The sequence below is a fragment of the Convolutriloba macropyga genome, chromosome 15 (assembly GCF_964194025.1).
Source record: "Convolutriloba macropyga chromosome 15, txConMacr16.3, whole genome shotgun sequence".
NCBI classification, from domain to species: domain Eukaryota; kingdom Metazoa; phylum Xenacoelomorpha; order Acoela; family Convolutidae; genus Convolutriloba; species Convolutriloba macropyga.
The window spans coordinates 16,359,168-16,379,594 of NC_134482.1; the positions used below are offsets into that span (position 1 = coordinate 16,359,168).

A 20,427-nucleotide genomic window follows, 5' to 3' on the forward strand; every position below is an offset into this window, starting at 1 on the left:
AGATTTTTTGAGCCTCAATGGTCAAAAAGCCTCCGTGAGGGTTGGATAGAAGTTACTCGAAATTTTTTTTTGGTCATGATTTAATTTTCAACTTTTTAATATCACAAATTTTAGCAATTTTTTTCTATAACTTGTAATTTTTTTGAACTTTTTTTAAAATTTTTTGTCATTTCTTAAGTTTGTCTAGCCTCAAGGGCCATGGAACTTCCCTTAGGGTTTGATATTTTTGAGTTTTTCTCGGCAACAGATGCCATGGGACCTCCTCCAAGGTTCGATAATAAGCTGCTGCATATTTTTTAGAGTTATTGACATGTTGATCAACATTTTTTATTACTCCAGTTTTAGTAATATTTGGATAAAATTTAAACTTTTCAAATTTTTGGAAAATTTTTACGTTCCAAATGTATGGATCTTTATGAGCGTGTGAAACTATTTCAGGCTTGAAACAGGGATACCAGATAGTCTCTTGAGAGAATGAAATGACTCTTAAGACATTTTTGTTTTGTATTCTGGCAAGGTTTGGTTAAAATTTGATAGATTTTTCAATATTTTTTGTCCTTTTCTGAGTTTAACGACCATTACTGGCCAACGAAACTTTTCTAGTCTCGGAGATGGGTTACTTGGCCGAACTTTCGAGACAAAAAATGGTTTTGAACTTTTTTATTGAGAAAATGAAAACTTTTTTCGATTTTGCCTTTTTCAGTTTTTTTCTATATGATTTATTTATTAACAAGGTTAGAAAACTAGAAGTTGCATTGTCGAATTCAATTATGGAAGATATTCCTGTCTGGTTCTCTCTCTTTCGGTTAGGTTTCCTTCTCTTCTCTTTCTCGTTCACGTTTTATCTCTCGCTCTCTCTCTCCTCTCTTTGTTGATGCCGCACTTCAGCTGCTGTTATGTGGCGTAATGTCATCATCTCTGATCCTCATTATCAATGAGTTATAGTTGAAATGTTCTTCATCATAAATGATCTAACGGGCACTTTTTAGGAAATTATTGTTAATTGCTCTCAAAGAAAAATTTGTAGCAAATGTATTAATCTTGTTTGTCTTATGCAATTTTTCGCTTGGCCGATTTTTCGTCTGACCCATTTGACTTTCGTCTTCAGAAACCGGATAAAGAGGTAGCGCCCTGAGGTCACTAAACCGTGGCTAGCTGTTGACGAAGCCAACCGCTCGCCGGTCGTTTGAGAGCAGTTCGCCCGACGTTAGTCGGTTAGTTTTTTCTTTTCGTTCTAGGGTAGATACCAGCAGGACTTTATCTGCCTTTCCTCATTTTATAAGATATTGCTTTCATTTTGCCTTGTAAAATTGAGATTGTTGAACTAATACTTTGTGGGATCTTTTTTGGCCTTGAATTTTGCATGTATCTAGCCAGCACTAGTCCACCCACCTCGAAGACAGTATCATTCGTCCTTCGTCACATTGAGTTTGGGTGAAGGTTGAATGGTATTGTAAGCGCCTTCATTTTAGAAAACTGTTAAGATCCTTTGCTGGAAAGGACCGCTTGTTGTAGATTATGTAATTCTGTATGTTGTCTGGAGGTGACCTGTACTTTTGGACCCTCGGAGCTGCGCGTTATTTTTACGTTTTTCAAGCGGATATTTTTCTTATTGCCAAGCATAATATCTTTTCTGTTTGTGAGCCCCCCCCTGTGATTAATTGCTCTCAAACGGAGTTTGTAGCAATTATATATTAGTCCTGTGGTCTTTATGTAGTGTGTTATGTTTGTGTGTTTGTGTTTAGTTACCACAATGGGGACCAGTACGTGGGTGAGTTTGAGAAGAGTATGCGATGTGGATTCGGAGTACTCAAGATAGCGTCGCCTACTGACGGAAGTCACCACGGGTGAGTGTAAACATCCAAAAATCTATTTTTATAAGAATAACTTTTCAGTTGTACATCCAAAGCAAAATTATTTCATCTTAAGAATGACACTTCCATTGTGTACGAAGAATTATGGGTTTTCACGTCACTATTCAACCCACTCATCCACCAGCTAATAAAATATAAAGCAGCCATTTGAAAAAGTAAACTACAGTTATTTGAGGTTTTTGGGGTCCAGGCGCGCTATGCTAATGGTCTGTTATGGGAAAAACCAAATTTTATTTAAATAATAGAGTCATTATGGCGACTTGCTGAGTAAAGTTGCTCTCAAATCTTATAATAATTTATATAATTGTTAAGAAAGTATCATGAAGCATTTGGTTGTAACTCATTATGCAGTAATGCTGTTCATAAAAGTTAGTGGGCTATTTTTATGGGGATGATTTTCAACCTCAGTACTTGACATGACATAGGAGGGCGGTATAGATTCATCCATAAACAAAGCATGGCGCGATAAACAGGGCACAAAAGCGAGCATGGTAAAATATGCACAGTTTGAGGACCAGTTTTTTTCGATACTTTTTAAATCGTAAGTAATTTAAGTTTTACGGATCAGCAACGTCATCATCAGTTATTGTCAGAACAACATTTGATCTGATAGTGAAATAAGATTGTACTATAATTTTTTCTCTTTTTTGTCGGGGGGGGGGGGGGGGTGTTGGCTTGGTCTGGACAAATTACTCATTTTTTCAAGTTCACAATATGTCAAAATTAACCAATTGATGCCCCAAAGCCGTGTTTCTTATAAAATAATTTGCTGATTGTTATCAATTTAGAATTAGATTCTGGCATGCTTGGTTAAGAGCACCTTAGACATAGATAGATCTCAGAATGCGTTATGATGTCTTGGCACTTTATTGACTATGAAGGGTTTGTTGGCGGCTAATCTCACCCTTATCTCTGCATTAAATGTGTCATTTTTACCCAACAGTGGTCTTAGTTTTTCACATTGATCAAATTTTGATAACTTCTGCTTCCCTCAATTGCTGACGCTAATTATCAACGGTGACATGGAAATATTCTGACGTTCTCAGCTGAGGAGTAGCTGGACAAACATTTTTTTTAAAAAAGTTAAGTTTTATACTATTTTATGGTTTCTTTTTGTTTAAGTTCGACTAGCAAAGCGAAACATTTCTGAACAAAAAGGGAGGGGAGATTCTGCGAAAAAATCTCACGTTTTTCAAAAATGTGGGAACAAACATTTTTGCCTAATTTTACAAAATATGGTATTACTGTAATGTGCTATCTGGCCTTTTTTGAACACCATTGCATTTTATTTTTAATGTTAAATTGTCGACAGAAAAGTTTTTATTATAAAACTAACTGTTTTTTGTTTGATTACATCAACCTGTCAGTTAGTGTCAATAACTGAAGGCTCATTGTTGAGTTAAATTTTTGCAATTGTTCAGTAAAATATGTACTGAAACTGTCTTTCCCATTATAGCTTCACTAGTTATTGCGGCTAGAAATTACTAAATGTTACATAATGAAGGCTATAATGGGAAAGACCAATTTTTTTAGTTAACCAACTGTACTGAAGTGAAAAACTGACATCACTGTTATTTGTTTTGATTGTTTATGTTGTTTATGTTAGTTGTTAGAATGCACTTGTTTGTGTTTAGTTTTAGAAAGCGTAGCTCTAAACCCCCGCCCAATTTTACCTGTCACCACACCTCATCAAATCAGTCAATTCCAGAAACGTGTTCAAACAAAATCAATCGCTCAAATCAGGAGAACAATTTGAACCCGAAGAGAGTTCAGTCGGCGAGCGATTTGTGCCAATCGGATTTCACGACTTCGTTGAACGAGAGTACGTTTTATGTACCCAGAGCCGATTTGATGTCATCCGCCAGTTCGGATAATAACCCGCCCGGAATTCATTATGACCGGTAGAGATTATCCTTCTAAAGCCGACCATGTTGAAGCGGGTTCGAATTTTTATAGCAAGGAGAGTACCGTACCAGGTTGACCAACTTAGACGAAACTTTGAAAACATACTAAGACTTATAAGGTGCCGCAGAAACTTACAAAACTTTGTACGGCGGCGTTTAAGACCGTAACAAGTTTTCTACGTTTAAGGCCGCAACGTAGAAAAATGATATAATTTCCACCAGACTTCTTAAAAACGATATATAATGAAACATTATCTTATTTCATAGAAGTAATTTTTAATTACTTTTTTGGTACTGGCTTTAATTTTTCTCACCACTGAAAAATATTTTAGTACAGCGCCGTTCAAGGCCGTACAAAGTTATGTAAGATTTCAAAGGTATTGCTTTCAAATTTTAAATTGTTCTGAAAATACACCCGATGGTCATAAAATTTTGCCTGGAAACAGTTTGATAATACAAAACTTCTTGCTCCCGTGATAAGGCCGCGCCATGTTTTAGAAATCTTCTTAGGTTTTGTTTTTTGATTACTTAATTTTCTAAGTATTCCCAGCTGTCTTAAAACATCAGTTCCATTAGATTCAAGTATTAGGAAACCACGCGAGCTCTGACATTCTAAAGTGGATTTTTAAATACAACATTTACCTCATGCATGTCATTTTTTGTTTAATTATGGTAGTGGTTATAAGTCTTCAAAACTCAGAAAAATTGACCTCACAAAGAACTGAACTGTTTGCAAGGACTGGATGATTGGATATTTTTGACTACCGTGAAAGGTTTAAAAACAAACTTGATTGCCTTTGAATTGATAAATTTGTTTCAAAAACTTGAATTAATGGCTATTTTAAATGAAATGTTTTTTTAATGAGGCCCACTCTAGCTGCGTTTTTTATTGTGGCACTCTTTGTCCATATAAAAAACCTTTTTCGTTTTTTCCAATTTGATTATTTGTTTTTCATGATCGTTTGTAGATCAAATCACTTTTTGGCCTTTTTTCGAATTTCTCAAAACCCAAAGATCTTTAGACTGAATTTTGTGCCTGCAAAATTGTTGGTTAAGTGTTATCTGTAAAAATCCAGTTTTACGAGCAAAAAAACCATGAGTTGTCAGTTTAGTGTTTCACTGCAACATTTGAACGTGTTTCAGCTTCAAAAGCACCCACAAAAAATCAAACTTGAAATGGAGGTAAACTGGAGACATATACCCGGGTGAACAAAGTTTTCTTTACAAATGGGAAACTTTTTACGGCACGACTTTCTCATTTCACTTTACAAGCAAAATGAAAGAAGTAGTTAAAGTTTAATTCAGTTTAAAAATGTTTCGCTTTTCAATTAATTCTTTTTTGTTCATTTTATTACTCCAGCGTGACTAAAATCACTACTTCAAATTGTTTTCTCATTGTCACGAAAAAGTAAAAAAATGTGTGCTCAGATATGAAAAAACAAAGAAGGACAAGTCAAAAGCAATAAAAAAGAAACAAAAAGAAACTAACAGCTCAATTAAAGATTGAGAGCCAAAAAAGACTAAAATTGTTTTTTATCCATTTTAGAAGAAACTGTCACAAACTAACGTTGAAGTTTGCATAAATATTGACTTTGATTAGCACAAAAAGACAAAACATTTATTCTAGAAGAGGGGTATAATAGCCCTCATGTAAATTCAAAAAGATGGTTTCAAGCAATTTTAAGGTTGTTCAGTCGGCCATTTTGTCCAAGGTGTGCTGAAAAGTTGTTGATTTGGCCTAATTTTTCGTTAACAATTTAGCCTTATTTCGACCACACGATTCAGCAACCCTCTTTTAGCTTCAAAGGTAAAAAAACAATAACTTTATATTGTTAACAATTGTGGACAAATTTTTATTATTTTGTTTATCAAAATTTGAAGTACGGAAAAAGTGATCAATTTAGTGAAACACTGCCTAATTTATACAACATTTAAACCTTACCAACTCCTCTAAAAAGACAAGATAAGAAAAATGTTTTTGATTATATTATCTACGCTCGATATGCTTTCTGATGATACCACTCACGTCTCACTACCTCAAACATATCGGTCGGCCAAAATTGACTGAACAAAAAAACAGTTGACTATATAGCCCCCCCTCAAGTTGGCTCGGAACAAAGATTCAAAAAATTCTACTGTGGATAAAACATGCATCGGCCTGTTCTGCGTTCTTCCATCTTTGACGAGTCATTAATATTTGAGAAACGAGGAATTTTAGTTGGATAATCTCTACCTGTTCAAGAGAAATATCAACAATAGCGTCCGAACGAATCTATCCCGAAGATTGTGCATGCAAAAACAACACCATCACAAACAGCTCAGGATTATCTGAAATGCTCGAAGGCAGTCGACGATTCTCAACTTTAACAGAACAATCGCGTCCGGGTCGCAAAATGACCCCTCATGGAAGTCGGCCCTACTCGGCTATCGAGCCCATCGATTTGGATCGTGCCCCGCTGGCTGGGGTAGCCAGCAGCGCTTCAGGAATCGATACCGGAATTTCGACTAGTAACTCGCAGTCGTTAGAACAGTCCCAGCAAAGTCAACCTCAATTTGTTTCAGACGAGGAACAATTTCCGTGGTTTGTGGAATATTTGAATTGTTTTTATTTCTCCCTGTGAAATAACCACGGCGTGCTAATGAATTAGGGTGCTAAAATTGTTGGCCGGACACAGAAAAAGTGAACAAGTTAGCCGACAGCTTAATTCTGATTCATGGAAAAATTTGATTGACCAAAATATCACCAGTTCATCCAACCAATTTAATTAGTGTGCAATCGGGTTGTCAGTTAAAGTTTTTTAGGTGTCGACTGAACCCCCTATTACCCAATTCGGGATAGCCCGATTTATGTTATGCATGCTTGAACAAACCAACGCGTCCACACACACTAATGTCAAAGTACTATCAAAAATTAAGTTGATAAAATTACTATCAACTAAAATCTATTTGCTTTAATTAAATAGCAAACGAAATACAGTTTATAGCACAAAAACTTATTGAAAACACTGAAAATGTGGATAACAGAGCGCCGCTGTAATGTAACGGGGAGAAATAGGAACAATCTCATAACTGTTATGGATAAAGGTTTATATTGATTTTTGCGGCCTTGATTTCGGTTTTTTCAGTATTTAGTTGATTAGTCATCGAATGTTTTGATTGATCAATCGTTATGAATATGTTTGCACGTTTTGACTTTGTTTGCGTTGCGTGGGTTTTCCCTTTTAGTGTTAAACATTTTCCTGTAGTTTTAGTTGCTTCATATTAAAGCATTTTCATTTCAAATGTTTATTTTCAGATTATTTTTTGTAGAGTTTGGTAATTTTTCATTATAGCCATAATAAAAACTAAAAGTATTTCGCTTCTTTAAATATTCTTCAGTCAGTCAAGGTCAGCGAAGCGGTTTTAATGAGAAATATTCCAAATATGAAACAAAATATTCCAATCTACTGATAGGCTGGTTTCTTGAAAAATGCAATTGAAAAATTTAAAGAATGTTGAGTTCGTCATATCTCTCATTTCCTTTTCAGCTCACGGTAGATTTGCATGCAATTTATTGGATCAATTTCGCTAAGCAGACAATCATATTTGAAATAACTGGCCGTCGTTAACCGTGCCGACAGAAGGCAAAATTTCAATCTCGGACTGTCCTTTTTTGCTTAGTCACTTTTTTCCGACTAATAAACTCGTTCGAGATATAATACTTTGTCAATATTAAAGATGAAGTCTTGATTGCTTGGAATAGGTGTGCCCTCGAACCAACGGGTGAAAAAATTATTGTAGACGCAAGTGTCTTTTTATGTGAAATATTTCCCTTAATCGTTTTTCAAATTTTTCTCGAATATTCTTCCGCTTGCTTGAGCGATTTGATTTCCGCTCGCTTGAACGATTTTTTGGGAAATTATTAGTACTCTTATGTTTGGTTGTACCGCGACGGGGTCACATTTGCATCTTCTTTTCAGTCCTTCTTAAAATGAAGTGTTTGCCCTGACTGAATGTTGAAAGCTGATTGAAATTTTAATTGTTTAAAAAAAATTAAACTGAGTTTAATGATAAAGTCTATTTTAAAAATCCTTCAATGGGCTCATTTTTAATATTTAATTGCTCTCCTACGAGGTTTGTAGCAATTATATTAGTCCTGTGGTCTTTTTATGCAATTTTTCGCTTGATCGATTTCTTGTCTGACCCATTTGACTGTTCGTCCTCACAAACGGGATAAACAGGCAGCGCGTGGAGGGCATTAAGTTCTCTTAAAGCCCTAAGCCTTACTAAGCTCTAAGAATGCGTTTCAGCAAAATTGTTTTGAGGAGACAATTTCATGGTGTGAAGCGTGGTTCTTAGTCTTGAAAGTTTGAGCTCCCCCCCCCCCCCCCCCCCCCGCCATCACTCCCCCCAGCACTCCCATTGTCCACCCTCCTCCATCTGCTGATTTGAACCCACCTCCCATCTAGCTTTCGCAACCCTACTTCCCCCTCATTTCATGACCCCCCGCACACACCCGTACGGCCCCTCTAATGCTAGTATCCCTAAGCCCCAGCTGGCTACTACCGAAGCCAACCGCTTGCCGGTCTTTTCAGAGCAATTCGCCCGACGTTTGTTGGTTATGTTATTTGGTGGCTAACCGTATCCGTGTTTTTAGTTCGCAACTTTTTGATAACAAAAAAATAATTTAGATAACTAATTTTTGTTTTCATAGCAAAAAACTCAGTATAACTGTTACAGAAGCCGTTTAGTTTATGCTTTATTTGTGTTTAATCGGTCTAGAGCGACGTTTGAAGCCTTTATCATTTTTGTTCTGGAATGTACTTTCATTCACGTGGGTAATGACTTTGCTTCTTTCTAATTGCATCTCGTCTGAATGGTAAGCTAGATAGAATCAAAGCCAACTCTTTGCCTGTCGTTTAATTTTTAACTTCATCTTTTCCCGAAGGTTTTTAATTTAAATCACCTATATATTCTTGATCACTTTATGTAACAATTTATAATGATGAATAAATTTCGTTATATTTTGTTTGAAATGTAGGAAAAGCTTTAAAGTTCCAAAAGCGAAAGGGTCTATTTAACATTTTAAAAATGGTGCGTTCTGAGCAACCAATTTACTTGATAGTTTTGATAATTATGAAAATTATCAAATTAATCTTTTCGGTCTGAGCCCATTTTTTTAAAATAATTGAAGGCTTCTGTCATTTTAGGTTACCTTTTCAGCTGAAATTCTTTTGTTCAACTTTTTTCAGGAAATTTTTCCGTAGTATTTTCTAAGTAAGTGCTTTGAAGTAGGTTTTAGTTTGAAAAGCTAGGCTTGATTTATATGTTAAAGAACGAAAATCTTTTGTTTTTTTTTGTTAAATTTCTAGCATTTTGTTTCAAGTTGTATCTCACTAGTATTAGTACATACTTTTCTTTAATGTATTATTTCTTATTTTTTCTTAGCTTTTTCTTGCTTTCGATCCCATAATTAGAAAATTGAATTTATTTCTCTTTGTTTGAGTTCAGGCAATTCTATGGGAGAACACTTTTTTTATCTGGCCGTCATTTATTTAACCTATATGATTTTTTTCTTAAATTCTCTCTTTTTGTAGTGTTTTGGGGTAAAAGTAAATGGGATAGCAAAAATAATTTTTCGCTTGTGTTGCAGTCAATTTTACGGAGAATGGATTGACGACAAGAGACATGGGTATGGTGTTCTTGATGACGTCACAGCACTTGAGAGACACATTGGTCTATGGCTGAATGACGTCAAACATGGAAATGGAGTCACAGTCTGTGCCAGCAAGGGACTCTACTACGAGGGAAAGTTTGAAAATGGAAAGATGCATGTTAGTTTCGGAATTTGAAATTAATAAAAAATTTATGCGTTTTGCCTCATTTTTGTGTCATTCAATGAAGGGTGAGTTTAATAAATTGATTTGCACAGACTTGATCAGCGTCAATACAATGCGTAATTTTTCTCGAGCAAATGAACTAGAGCGTATGAACATCAGTAGTAATAGTTAAGCAAGAGTGGGGGGGGGGGGGTAAAAGGAAGTACCTATGTATTAACATTAGGTATAGCCTCCTGCCCTCCAATTTCCAAAGATGTACCTCCTCACAGCATGATACCCAAGCTGTTCACACGAAGGGGATTAGCAAGATAATCCTTCAATAATAATTTAGGATGACTCATTTGCAGTTACGTACGACTTTTCAAAAATGCACCTCACAGCATGATACCCAAGCTGTTCACACGAGGGGATTAGCAAGATAATCCCTTGATATTAAATTGGTAAGGTCATTTACCCTTTCCCATATTGCACTTTACTAATGTCAATTTCCAAAGACGTATCTCACAGCATGATACCCAAGCTGTTCACACGAGGGGATTAGCAAGATAATCCCTTGATATTAAATTGGTAAGGTCATTGACTCCCTACATTATTACAGTTTAATAATGTAAATTTCCAAAAATGTACCTCACAGCATGATACCCAAGCTGTTCACACGAAGGGGATTAGAAAGATAGTGTCTGAACAACAAATCAGTAAGGACATTGACCCCCTACCATATTGCACTTTAATAATGTAAATTTCCAAAGACGTACCTCACAGCATGACACACAAGCTGTTCACACGAAGGGGATTAGCAAGATAGTGCATTAACAGCAAATCAGTAAGGTTATTGACCCCCAACCATATTACACTTTAATAAAGTAAATTTCCAAAGATGTACCACCTCACAGCATGATACCCTAGCTCTTCACACGAGGAGGATTAGCAAGATAATCCCTCAATAACAAAATAGTGAGGTCATTTACCCATTCACATATTACACTTTACTAATGTCAAACTTCAGAGATGTACGTCACAGCATGATACCCAAGCTGTTCACACGAAGGGGATTAGCAAGATAATCCCTCAATAACAAAATAGTGAGGTCATTTACCCATTCACATATTAGACTTTACTAATGTCAAACTTCAGAGATGTACGTCACAGCATGATACCCAAGCTGTTCACACGAAGGGGATTAGCAAGATAGTGCCTTAACAGCAAATCAGTAAGGTTATTGACCCCCCACCATATTACCCTTTAATAATGTAAATTTCCAAAGATGTACCTCCTCACAGCATGATACCCAAGCTGTTCACACGAGGGGGATTAGCAAGATAGTGCCTTAACGAATTCGGTCATTTAGCCCATTCCAAATTACACTTTACTAACGTCAGATTTCAAAGACGTACCTCACAGCATGATACCCAGGCTGTTCACACGATGGGGATTAGCAAGATAGTACCTTAACAACAAATCAGTAAGGTCATTGACCCCCTACCATATTACACTTTAATAATGTCAATTTCCAAAGACGTACCTCACAGCATGATACCCACTCTGTTTGCACGAAGGAGATTTGCAAGAGAATCTCTTAGTAACAAAATAGTAAGGTCACTTACCCATTCTCATATTACACTTAACTAATGTAAAATTCAAAAGCTGTATCTCACTGCATGATACCAAGCTGTTCACAGGAAGGTGATTAACGAGATAATGCCTGAACATCAAATCTGTAAGGTCATTGACCCCCTACCAAATTACACTTTAATAATATAAATTTTCAAAGATGTACCTCACAGATTGATACCCAAGCTGTTCATGCGAAAAGAATTAACAAGATAGTACTTTAATAATCATTTAGATGATTCATCGACAGTTAAGTAGGGTTTACGTGAATTTCAAAGACGTACCTCACAGCATGATACCCCAGCTATTCACACGAAGGGGATTAGCAAGACAGGGGGGATAAAAAGATGTACCTATCTATAAAGATTACGTATAGCCCATTTTCCCTCGTATCCCAAAGACGTACCTCACAGCGTGATACCCACGCTGTTCACACGAGGGGGATTAGTCAGATAATCCCTTAATATTAAATTAGTAAGGTAATTTACCCCTTCCCATAAAAGACGTACCTCAGAGCATGATACCCAAGCTGTTCACACGAAAAATATCACATTCTTGCTTAAAATAACCAATTCTTGCCAGAAATACCCCATCCTCGCTAAAAATACCCAATTCTTGAAAAAAAATTTTTACCAAAAAATTACCAATTCTTGGCAAAAAATACACAATTATTGCCAAAAAATACCCAATTATTGCCAAAAATGTCCAATTGTTGCCACAAATACCCAAATCATGCTAAAAAATACCTATTTCTTGAAAAAAACACAATTCTTGCTGACAAGATACCCAAGTTTTGAAATAAACACCCAATTCACGCCAAAAACATACCAATTCTTGGCAGAAAACACACAATTCTTGGTGAAAAAACAACCAATTCTTACCAAAAAAACCCAATTATTACCAAAAATACCCAATTTTTGCTAAAAATTACCCAATTATTGCCAAAAATTACCCAATTCTTGCAGAAAATACCCAAATCTGACGAAATTTGTCCAGAACTTTACCAGAAACTACCCAATACTAAAAAAATAGCCATTTCTTAACAAAAAATTTTTCATTTTTGCCACAAAAAAACGAATTTTTTAACAAAAAACCCAATTCTATTAAAAACTGTCCAATTGCTGCCACTTATAATTACCACAAATTAGCTAAATCTTGTCAAAAATACTCAGTTTTTACACGTTTTTTAGTATTGTCGAAAAACAACCAAATTTTGTCAAGAATAAAATGTTTTCAAATATTTATCGGGAAAATATCAAAAATTAGACAACTTAACATCATCATCTGTATTTATTTAATTTCTATCTGACAATCCATTTATTTAGTGATCTTTCAAACATCAATTTTGACATCTTCTTTTGTAAAGGCGAATCTTCTCAGGTGATCGATAGAGGAGGTTTTTTGAGTACAACTTCATCGAATTTTTCACTATCGTTAGTGAAATAAGTCATAAAATGTATCAAATTAAATCATAGTACCATGAAAATTACGTCCTACTATCTTCGCAATCACGGACAAATAGATGATTTCATAATTTCATGGGGCCACTGTCCTCTTTAGAACAAAATTAAGATCAATTACGTCTTAGGATTGGAACAATTACCGAATTACAGAAACCTAGATACTCTATGTGGTCATTGAACTCATGTGAACAAAGTCTATACCATTCTACTTACGATATGATGATTTATACTTTATCTAAGCATGCACAACTCACTTGACTGAGGTCTTACTCATAGTACCGTAATAATTACGTCACTATTGCGTCATAATGATGTCATCTTTATCATAGTGTACAAACAAAAGTACAACTCATTTTACTTCTTTTCCCTCTCCTCAACAACTTAACTATAACTAGCTTTTGTTCTTTTCTTAAGACAATTTGAAGCGCTTTTTGTTACCAGCCTAAGTTGACAACTATAAAATTCACAGTTCTACTAATTTGACAACTATAAAATTCACAGCCTAAGTTGACAACTATTCACAGTTCTTTGCTGACAAATAAAACCCAGTTCACACACAAGAAACAAAAGAAGCTTGGTCCTTATTTAGTTGATGGATTTTGTAACCATTGCAACACGGTTTTTGAAGCGATGGGTTGCTTCTTTCATTTTTGTCCGTGTCAAGAGGAAAAACCGCTTCTCTTCGAGGACATTGAAAGCGGATTGAAGCGGAGAGAACGTGACAATAATAGAAGAGAGTACCTGAAGGGATTGGGGTTGAATGTTGAAGAGATCTGGGAGTGTCAATGGAAGAAGTGGAGGAGCGAAAACAAATGGGGTTAAAGACTTTCTCAAGTCAAATTATCCCTTCCAACCATCGATGAACAAAAACTCGCTCATTGAGAAAATTAAACGTGGAGAACTTTTTGGTGTCGTCGATTGTAGTCTTGAAGTTCCAGAGGAAATGTATCCTTACTTTGAAGATTTTCCTCCAATTTTCAAGAATTGTGAAGTTGGACGAGATGATATTGGGGACCATATGAAAGAGTTTGCAGAACGCAACAAATTGCTATCCAGACCCAGAAAAATGCTCATTTCCAGTTTCAAGCTTGAACGAGGACCAGTTATTACACCACTTTTGTTATTTTATCTAGAAAAAGGTGTGATCCTGAAAGACGTCTTTTGGTTTCTCCAATACACTCCCCGGCGCTGCTTTGAGACATTTCTTCAGAATGTTGTCGATGCCCGCCGTGAAGGAGACCAGAATAAGGAGTCAACAGTCGTTGCGGAGACAATGAAGCTGATAAGAAACAGTTCGTATGGATATCAGATCATGGACCGTAGTCGACATACGAATACCAAGTACTTGAAAGAATCACAGGTGGACAAATTTATTAACAATAGGTTTTTCAAGACTATGAATGAGCTACCAGAGCAGATATATGAGGTAGAAATGAGCAAGTCGCGTATCGAACACATTGAAATGGATACCGACAGTCTCTACATGGCCCTTAGCGAGGAAAAAATTGACAACATCATTCGATCAGAAATGCGATCAGTGTGGTACTGGATGAGACAGAGCGACTGCAATGATAACTTTGCAGCAAACTCCAGCAGCAATTTCTTCTCACGAGAATGTTGCAGAAAACATGCTGCCTTTGACAAGAGAACTCCTGGACTTTTTAAGGAAGAATTTCGGTTCTCTGAAATGATTGCTCTTTGTTCAAAGACGTACTGCTGTTACGATGAGGAAACAGACACAGTTAAACTATCAAGTAAAGGTCTCAACAAGAACAACATTGAGGAGCCCCTAAACAAGTATAGAAAAGTTCTGTTCAATGAGGAGCGAGTTTTTTCAACAAATCGTGGCTTCAGAGTTGTTGACAACAAGAAAGTTTGTACCTATGAACTAAAGAAAGTGGGAATGTCATATTTTTATCCCAAGCGTAAAGTCTCTGAAGATGGTATTCACACTACTCCTTTAGATTTATAACTCGTTTTCCTTAGTCTTATACTTACATCGCCTCCTTACTTATGTTTTCAATTCAGTTTTCCTACCAAAATCTCTTTTCAACAAAAGACCTTTTTTTGAAATAAATGAATTAGATACAAATACACATACAAATAATTAAATACAAAATTACAAAACCTCAATAGAAAATTTTGAAAACCAATTGCAATATTTTACGGATTACTGTTTAAACACTTCAAGATTTTGGTTTTCAAAACTCACAAAACATCAGCAAAGAACTTCAATATATGAAAATCATTTAAATATTTAGATGATTTTTATTCGCAAGCAAAATCCAGTGGGAGCCCGGTTGAGTAGATGGATCTGTGTTGATTATACAAAACGTGTTTGTAGGTAAATTTTTTTGTCGAAGATCTGCAGGGAAGGAACCGAGATATTTGAACTTTAGGCGTGGGAACCTGTTGACAACATGTAACAGTTGTTGATGATCCATTTTTGGTGACTGATCCCTCATCAATTGCAATTGAGCTTATACGTTCACCACTAACAAATAATTCTAGAGTATTGGTCAAATTGTTAGCAAAGTAGAGCTCCTTGTTGAAAGAAGTTGATGAGAACGAAAGTAGAGCTCCTTGTTGAAAGTAGAGCTCCTTGTTGAAAGAAGTTGATGAGAACGAAGAAAAAATGTGTCCTCCATCGAGCAAATTGAGACGACATACTGAGTTATATGGTAACTAAACTAGCAATCTGAGAAGTTATTCCATTGGCTGATTATTTTTGCTTGTATTTCCTGTATAATTTCAAATCTGATACTAGTATTTTTTGTGATGACTGATTGACTGATTAATTTGAAATATTGTGTTTCTACACTCAGAAAAGCTGAAGCTCATGTATGCTTTTGAATTAATACTTTGATACTAATATTTAATTGAGTTTTAAAAATGCATTTTCGATAACAATTATCAAAAGTTCAATTTTGAATTTAAATATTTCTCGACAAATGCTTGCTTTGGAAACATCGTTTTTTTTTCAAAAATGTAGGTTAATAGTCGTTGCAGAGACTGTGAAGTTGATTGGAAATCGTTGGGATGAAAATGATCTGGTTATCAGATAATGGACCGTAGTCGACATACGACCACAAAATATCTGAAAGGTTGTCATGCGGATAGGTTTTTTTAACAACAGGTTTTTCAAGTCCCTGAATGAGCTGAAAGACCAGATTTTTGAGGTAGGAATGAGCATGACACGTATTGAACATAAAGAACCAATATTTCTTGGGTTCTTTATCCTCCTGTACGCTAAAATTACAATGTTGCAACTTAAATACATTTTATAATCCTCTTTCTGCAATCCAAACAAATATGAGTTGATTGAAATGGATGCTGAATCTTTGCTTGGCACGTAGAGAGAAAAATTTTGACGAATTCAGTTGACCAGAAATGCATCCATTGTGGTACTGGATGATGCAAAGCAATTGCAGTGATAATTTCGCAGCAGACTTTAGCAACAATTCTTTACCACGAATATTATGCAATAATCATGGAAACTTTGATAAGGGAACACCTGGTTTTTCTAAAGAAGAATTTCTGGTAAAGATTTTTAGATATGAATGCATACATATCATTAACAATAAAATTTACAATTTTTGTAAGTGGAACCCCATTTCCATTAGTTTTTTTTTTGTTTTCAATAAAAATTGTTTTACTAAAGGAAATTTTTTTAAAAAGTGTAAATTTTATAAGGTTTTTAAAAAAAAAATATAAACTTTGATGTTTTTCATTTTCCTATATTTTACATTTTTCAGTTTTTGAAGTTTTTCTTTATGTAAAATTTTCAATTCATTTTTTATTCAAAATTGTTGTTTAACCTAAGAAAATGTTTTCAAATGTTGTCTTTTACATAAGATTTTAACCAAAAGTATATATGTTGTTGTTTTTTTTGTTTTTCTATTTTTCCATTTTTCAGTTTTGGAACTTTTTTCACGTAAATTTTTTAATTCAATTGTTTTTTTATTAAAAAATGTTGTTTTACTAAAATTACTTTTTTTAAAAAATGTCGTTTTTAACTTAAGGTTTTTAACCAAAAATGTAAATTTGTTTGTTTTTAAATTTTCTATATTTACATTTTTTAGTTTTAGAATTTTTTTCATGTAAAATTTTCAAGTTAATTATTTTTTTCATTAAAAAGTGTTGTTTTACTAAAATATTTTTTTTTCAAAAATGCCGCTTTTTACATAAGGTTTTCAACCAAAAATGTATATTTTGTTGTTTTTTATTTTTTCTATTTTTCCATTTTTCAGTTTTGGAAGTTTTTTTCATGTAAAATTTTCAATTTAATTATTTTTTTTTATTAAAAAATGTTGTTTTACTAAAATAATTTTTTTTCAGAAATGTCGTTTTTTACATAAGGTTTTTAACCAAAAAAGTAAATTTTGTTGTTTTTTATTTTTCTATTTTTACTTTTTTTCAGTTTTTGAAGTTTTTTTCATGTAAAATTTTCAAATTAAGTATTTTTTTCATTACAAAATGTTGTTTTACTACAGTATTTTTTTTGAAAAATGCTGTTTTTTACATAAGGGTTTAAACAAAATTCTATATTTTTGTTGTTTTTTATTTTTCTATTTTTCAATTTTTCAGCTTTTGAAGATTTTTTCATTGCATATGAAAAAACTTCAAAAACTGAAAAAATGTTAAAATAGAAAAATAAAAAACAACAAAATTTACTTTTTTGGTTAAAAACCTTATGTAAAAAACGACATTTCTGAAAAAAAATTATTTTAGTAAAACAACATTTTTTAATAAAAAAAACAATTAAATTGAAAATTTTACAGGAAAAAACTTCCAAAACTGAAAAATGGAAAAATAGAAAAAATAAAAAAAAAACAAACTATACATTTTTGGTTGAAAACCTTATGTAAATAGCGGCATTTTTGAAAAAAAAATTATTTTAGTAAAACAACACTTTTTAATGAAAAAAATAATTAACTTGAAAATTTTACATGAAAAAAATTCTAAAACTAAAAAATGTAAATATAGAAAATTTGAAAACAAACAAATTTACATTTTTGGTTAAAAACCTTAAGTTAAAAACGACATTTTTTTAAAAAAGTTATTTTAGTAAAACAACATTTTTTAATAAAAAAACAATTGAATTAAAAATTTTACGTGAAAAAAGTTCCAAAACTGAAAAATGGAAAAAATAGAAAAACAAAAAAAAACAACAACATATATACTTTTGGTTAAAATCTTATGTAAAAGACAACATTTGAAAAAATTTTCTTAGGTAAAACAACACTTTTGAATAAAAAATGAATTGAAAATTTTACATAAAGAAAAACTTCAAAAACTGAAAAATGTAAAATATAGAAAAATGAAAAACATCAAAGTTTACATTTTTTTTGTTAAAAACCTTATAAAATTTACACTTTTTAAAAAAATTTCCTTTAGTAAAACAATTTTTATTCAAAACAAAAAAAAACTAATGGAAATGGGGTTCCACTTACAAAAATTGTAAATTTTATTGTTAATGATATGTATGCATTCATATCTAAAAATCTTTACCAGAAATTCTTCTTTAGAAAAACCAGGTGTTCCCTTATCAAAGTTTCCATGATTATTGCATAATATTCGTGGTAAAGAATTGTTGCTAAAGTCTGCTGCGAAATTATCACTGCAATTGCTTTGCATCATCCAGTACCACAATGGATGCATTTCTGGTCAACTGAATTCGTCAAAATTTTTCTCTCTACGTGCCAAGCAAAGACTCAGCATCCATTTCAATCAACTCATATTTGTTTGGATTGCAGAAAGAGGATTATAAAATGTATTTAAGTTGCAACATTGTAATTTTAGCGTACAGGAGGATAAAGAACCCAAGAAATATTGGTTCTTTATGTTCAATACGTGTCATGCTCATTCCTACCTCAAAAATCTGGTCTTTCAGCTCATTCAGGGACTTGAAAAACCTGTTGTTAAAAAAACCTATCCGCATGACAACCTTTCAGATATTTTGTGGTCGTATGTCGACTACGGTCCATTATCTGATAACCAGATCATTTCCATCCCAACGATTTCCAATCAACTTCACAGTCTCTGCAACGACTATTAACCTACATTTTTGAAAAAAAACGATATTTCCAAAGCAAGCATTTGTCGAGAAATATTTAAATTCAAAATTGAACTTTTGATAATTGTTATCGAAAATGCATTTTTAAAACTCAATTAAATATTAGTATCAAAGTATTAATTCAAAAGCATACATGAGCTTCAGCTTTTCTGAGTGTAGAAACACAATATTTCAAATTAATCAGTCAATCAGTCATCACAAAAAATACTAGTATCAGATTTGAAATTATACAGGAAATACAAACAAAAATAATCAGCCAATGGAATAACTTCTCAGATTGCTAGTTTAGTTACCATATAACTCAGTATGTCGTCTCAATTTGCTCGATGGAGGACACATTTTTTCTTCGTTCTCATCAACTTCTTTCAACAAGGAGCTCTACTTTCAACAAGGAGCTCTACTTTCGTTCTCATCAACTTCTTTCAACAAGGAGCTCTACTTTGCTAAAAATTTGACCAATACTCTAGAATTATTTGTTAGTGGTGAACGTATAAGCTCAATTACAATTGATAAGGAGGGATCAGTCACCAAAAATGGATCATCAACAACTCTTACATGTTGTCAACAGGTTCCCACGCCTAAAGTTCAAATATCTCGGTTCCTTCCCTGCAGATCTTTGACCAAAAAATTTTCCTACAAACACGTTTTGTATAATCAACACAGATCCATCTTTTCAACCGGGCTCCCACTGGATTTTGCTTGCGAATAAAAATCATCTAAATATTTAAATGATATCATATATTGAAGTTCTTTGCTGATGTTTTGTGAGTTTTGAAAACCAAAATCTTGAAGTGTTTAAACAGTAATCCGTAAAATATTGCAAATGGTTTTCAAAACTTTCTATTGAGGTTTTGTAATTTTATTTTTAATTATTGGTATGTGTATTTGTATCTAATTCATTTATTTCAAAAAAAGGTCTTTTGTTGAAAATAGATTTTGGTAGGAAAACTGAATTAAAAACATAAGTAAGGAGGCGATGTAAGTATAAGACTAAGGAAAACGAGTTATAAATCTAAAGGAGTAGTGTGAATACCATCGCCAGAGACTTTACGCTTGGGATAAAAATATGACAGTCCCACTTTCTTTAGTTCATAGGTACAAACTTTCCTGTCGTCAACAACTCTGAAGCCACGATTTGTTGAATAAACTCGCTCCTCATTGAACAGAACTTTTCTATACTTGTTTAGGGGCTCCTCAATGTTGTTCTTGTTGAGACCTTTACTTGATAGTTTAACTGTGTCTGTTTCCTCATCGTAACAGCAGTACGTCTTTGAACAAAGAGCAATCATTTCAGAGAACCGAAATTCTTCCTTAAAAAGTCCAGGAGTTCTCTTGTCAAAGGCAGCATGTTTTCTGCAACATTCTCGTGGGAAGAAATTGCTGCTGGAGTTTGCTGCAAAGTTATGATTGCAGTTGCTCTGTCTCATCCAGTACCACACTGATCGCATTTCTGGTCGAATGATGTCAATTTTTTCCTCGCTAAGGGCCATGTAGAGACTGTCGGTATCCATTTCAATGAGTTCGTACTTGTTCTTATCACAGAAAGGAGAGAAGGAGTTGTATTTAAGTTGTAACATGGTGAGTTTGGCGTACTGGAGGATGAAGAAGCCTACAATGACTGGTTCTTCATGATCGATACGCGACTTGCTCATTTCTACCTCATATATCTGCTCTGGTAGC

General features: G+C 33.9%; 1 protein-coding gene across 1 annotated transcript in view; it reads left to right on the forward strand.

Moving 5' to 3' along the window:
* LOC142354460 (alsin-like) overlaps positions 1-20,427 on the forward strand; it is a 168,711-nt gene that overhangs the window by 89,360 nt on the left and 58,924 nt on the right. The window contains exons 16-19 of the mRNA XM_075406762.1: positions 1,746-1,847; positions 3,509-3,775; positions 6,021-6,359; positions 9,411-9,591. Coding sequence (XP_075262877.1) covers positions 1,746-1,847; positions 3,509-3,775; positions 6,021-6,359; positions 9,411-9,591 — 889 coding nt within the window. The remainder of the gene's footprint in view (positions 1-1,745; positions 1,848-3,508; positions 3,776-6,020; positions 6,360-9,410; positions 9,592-20,427) is intronic.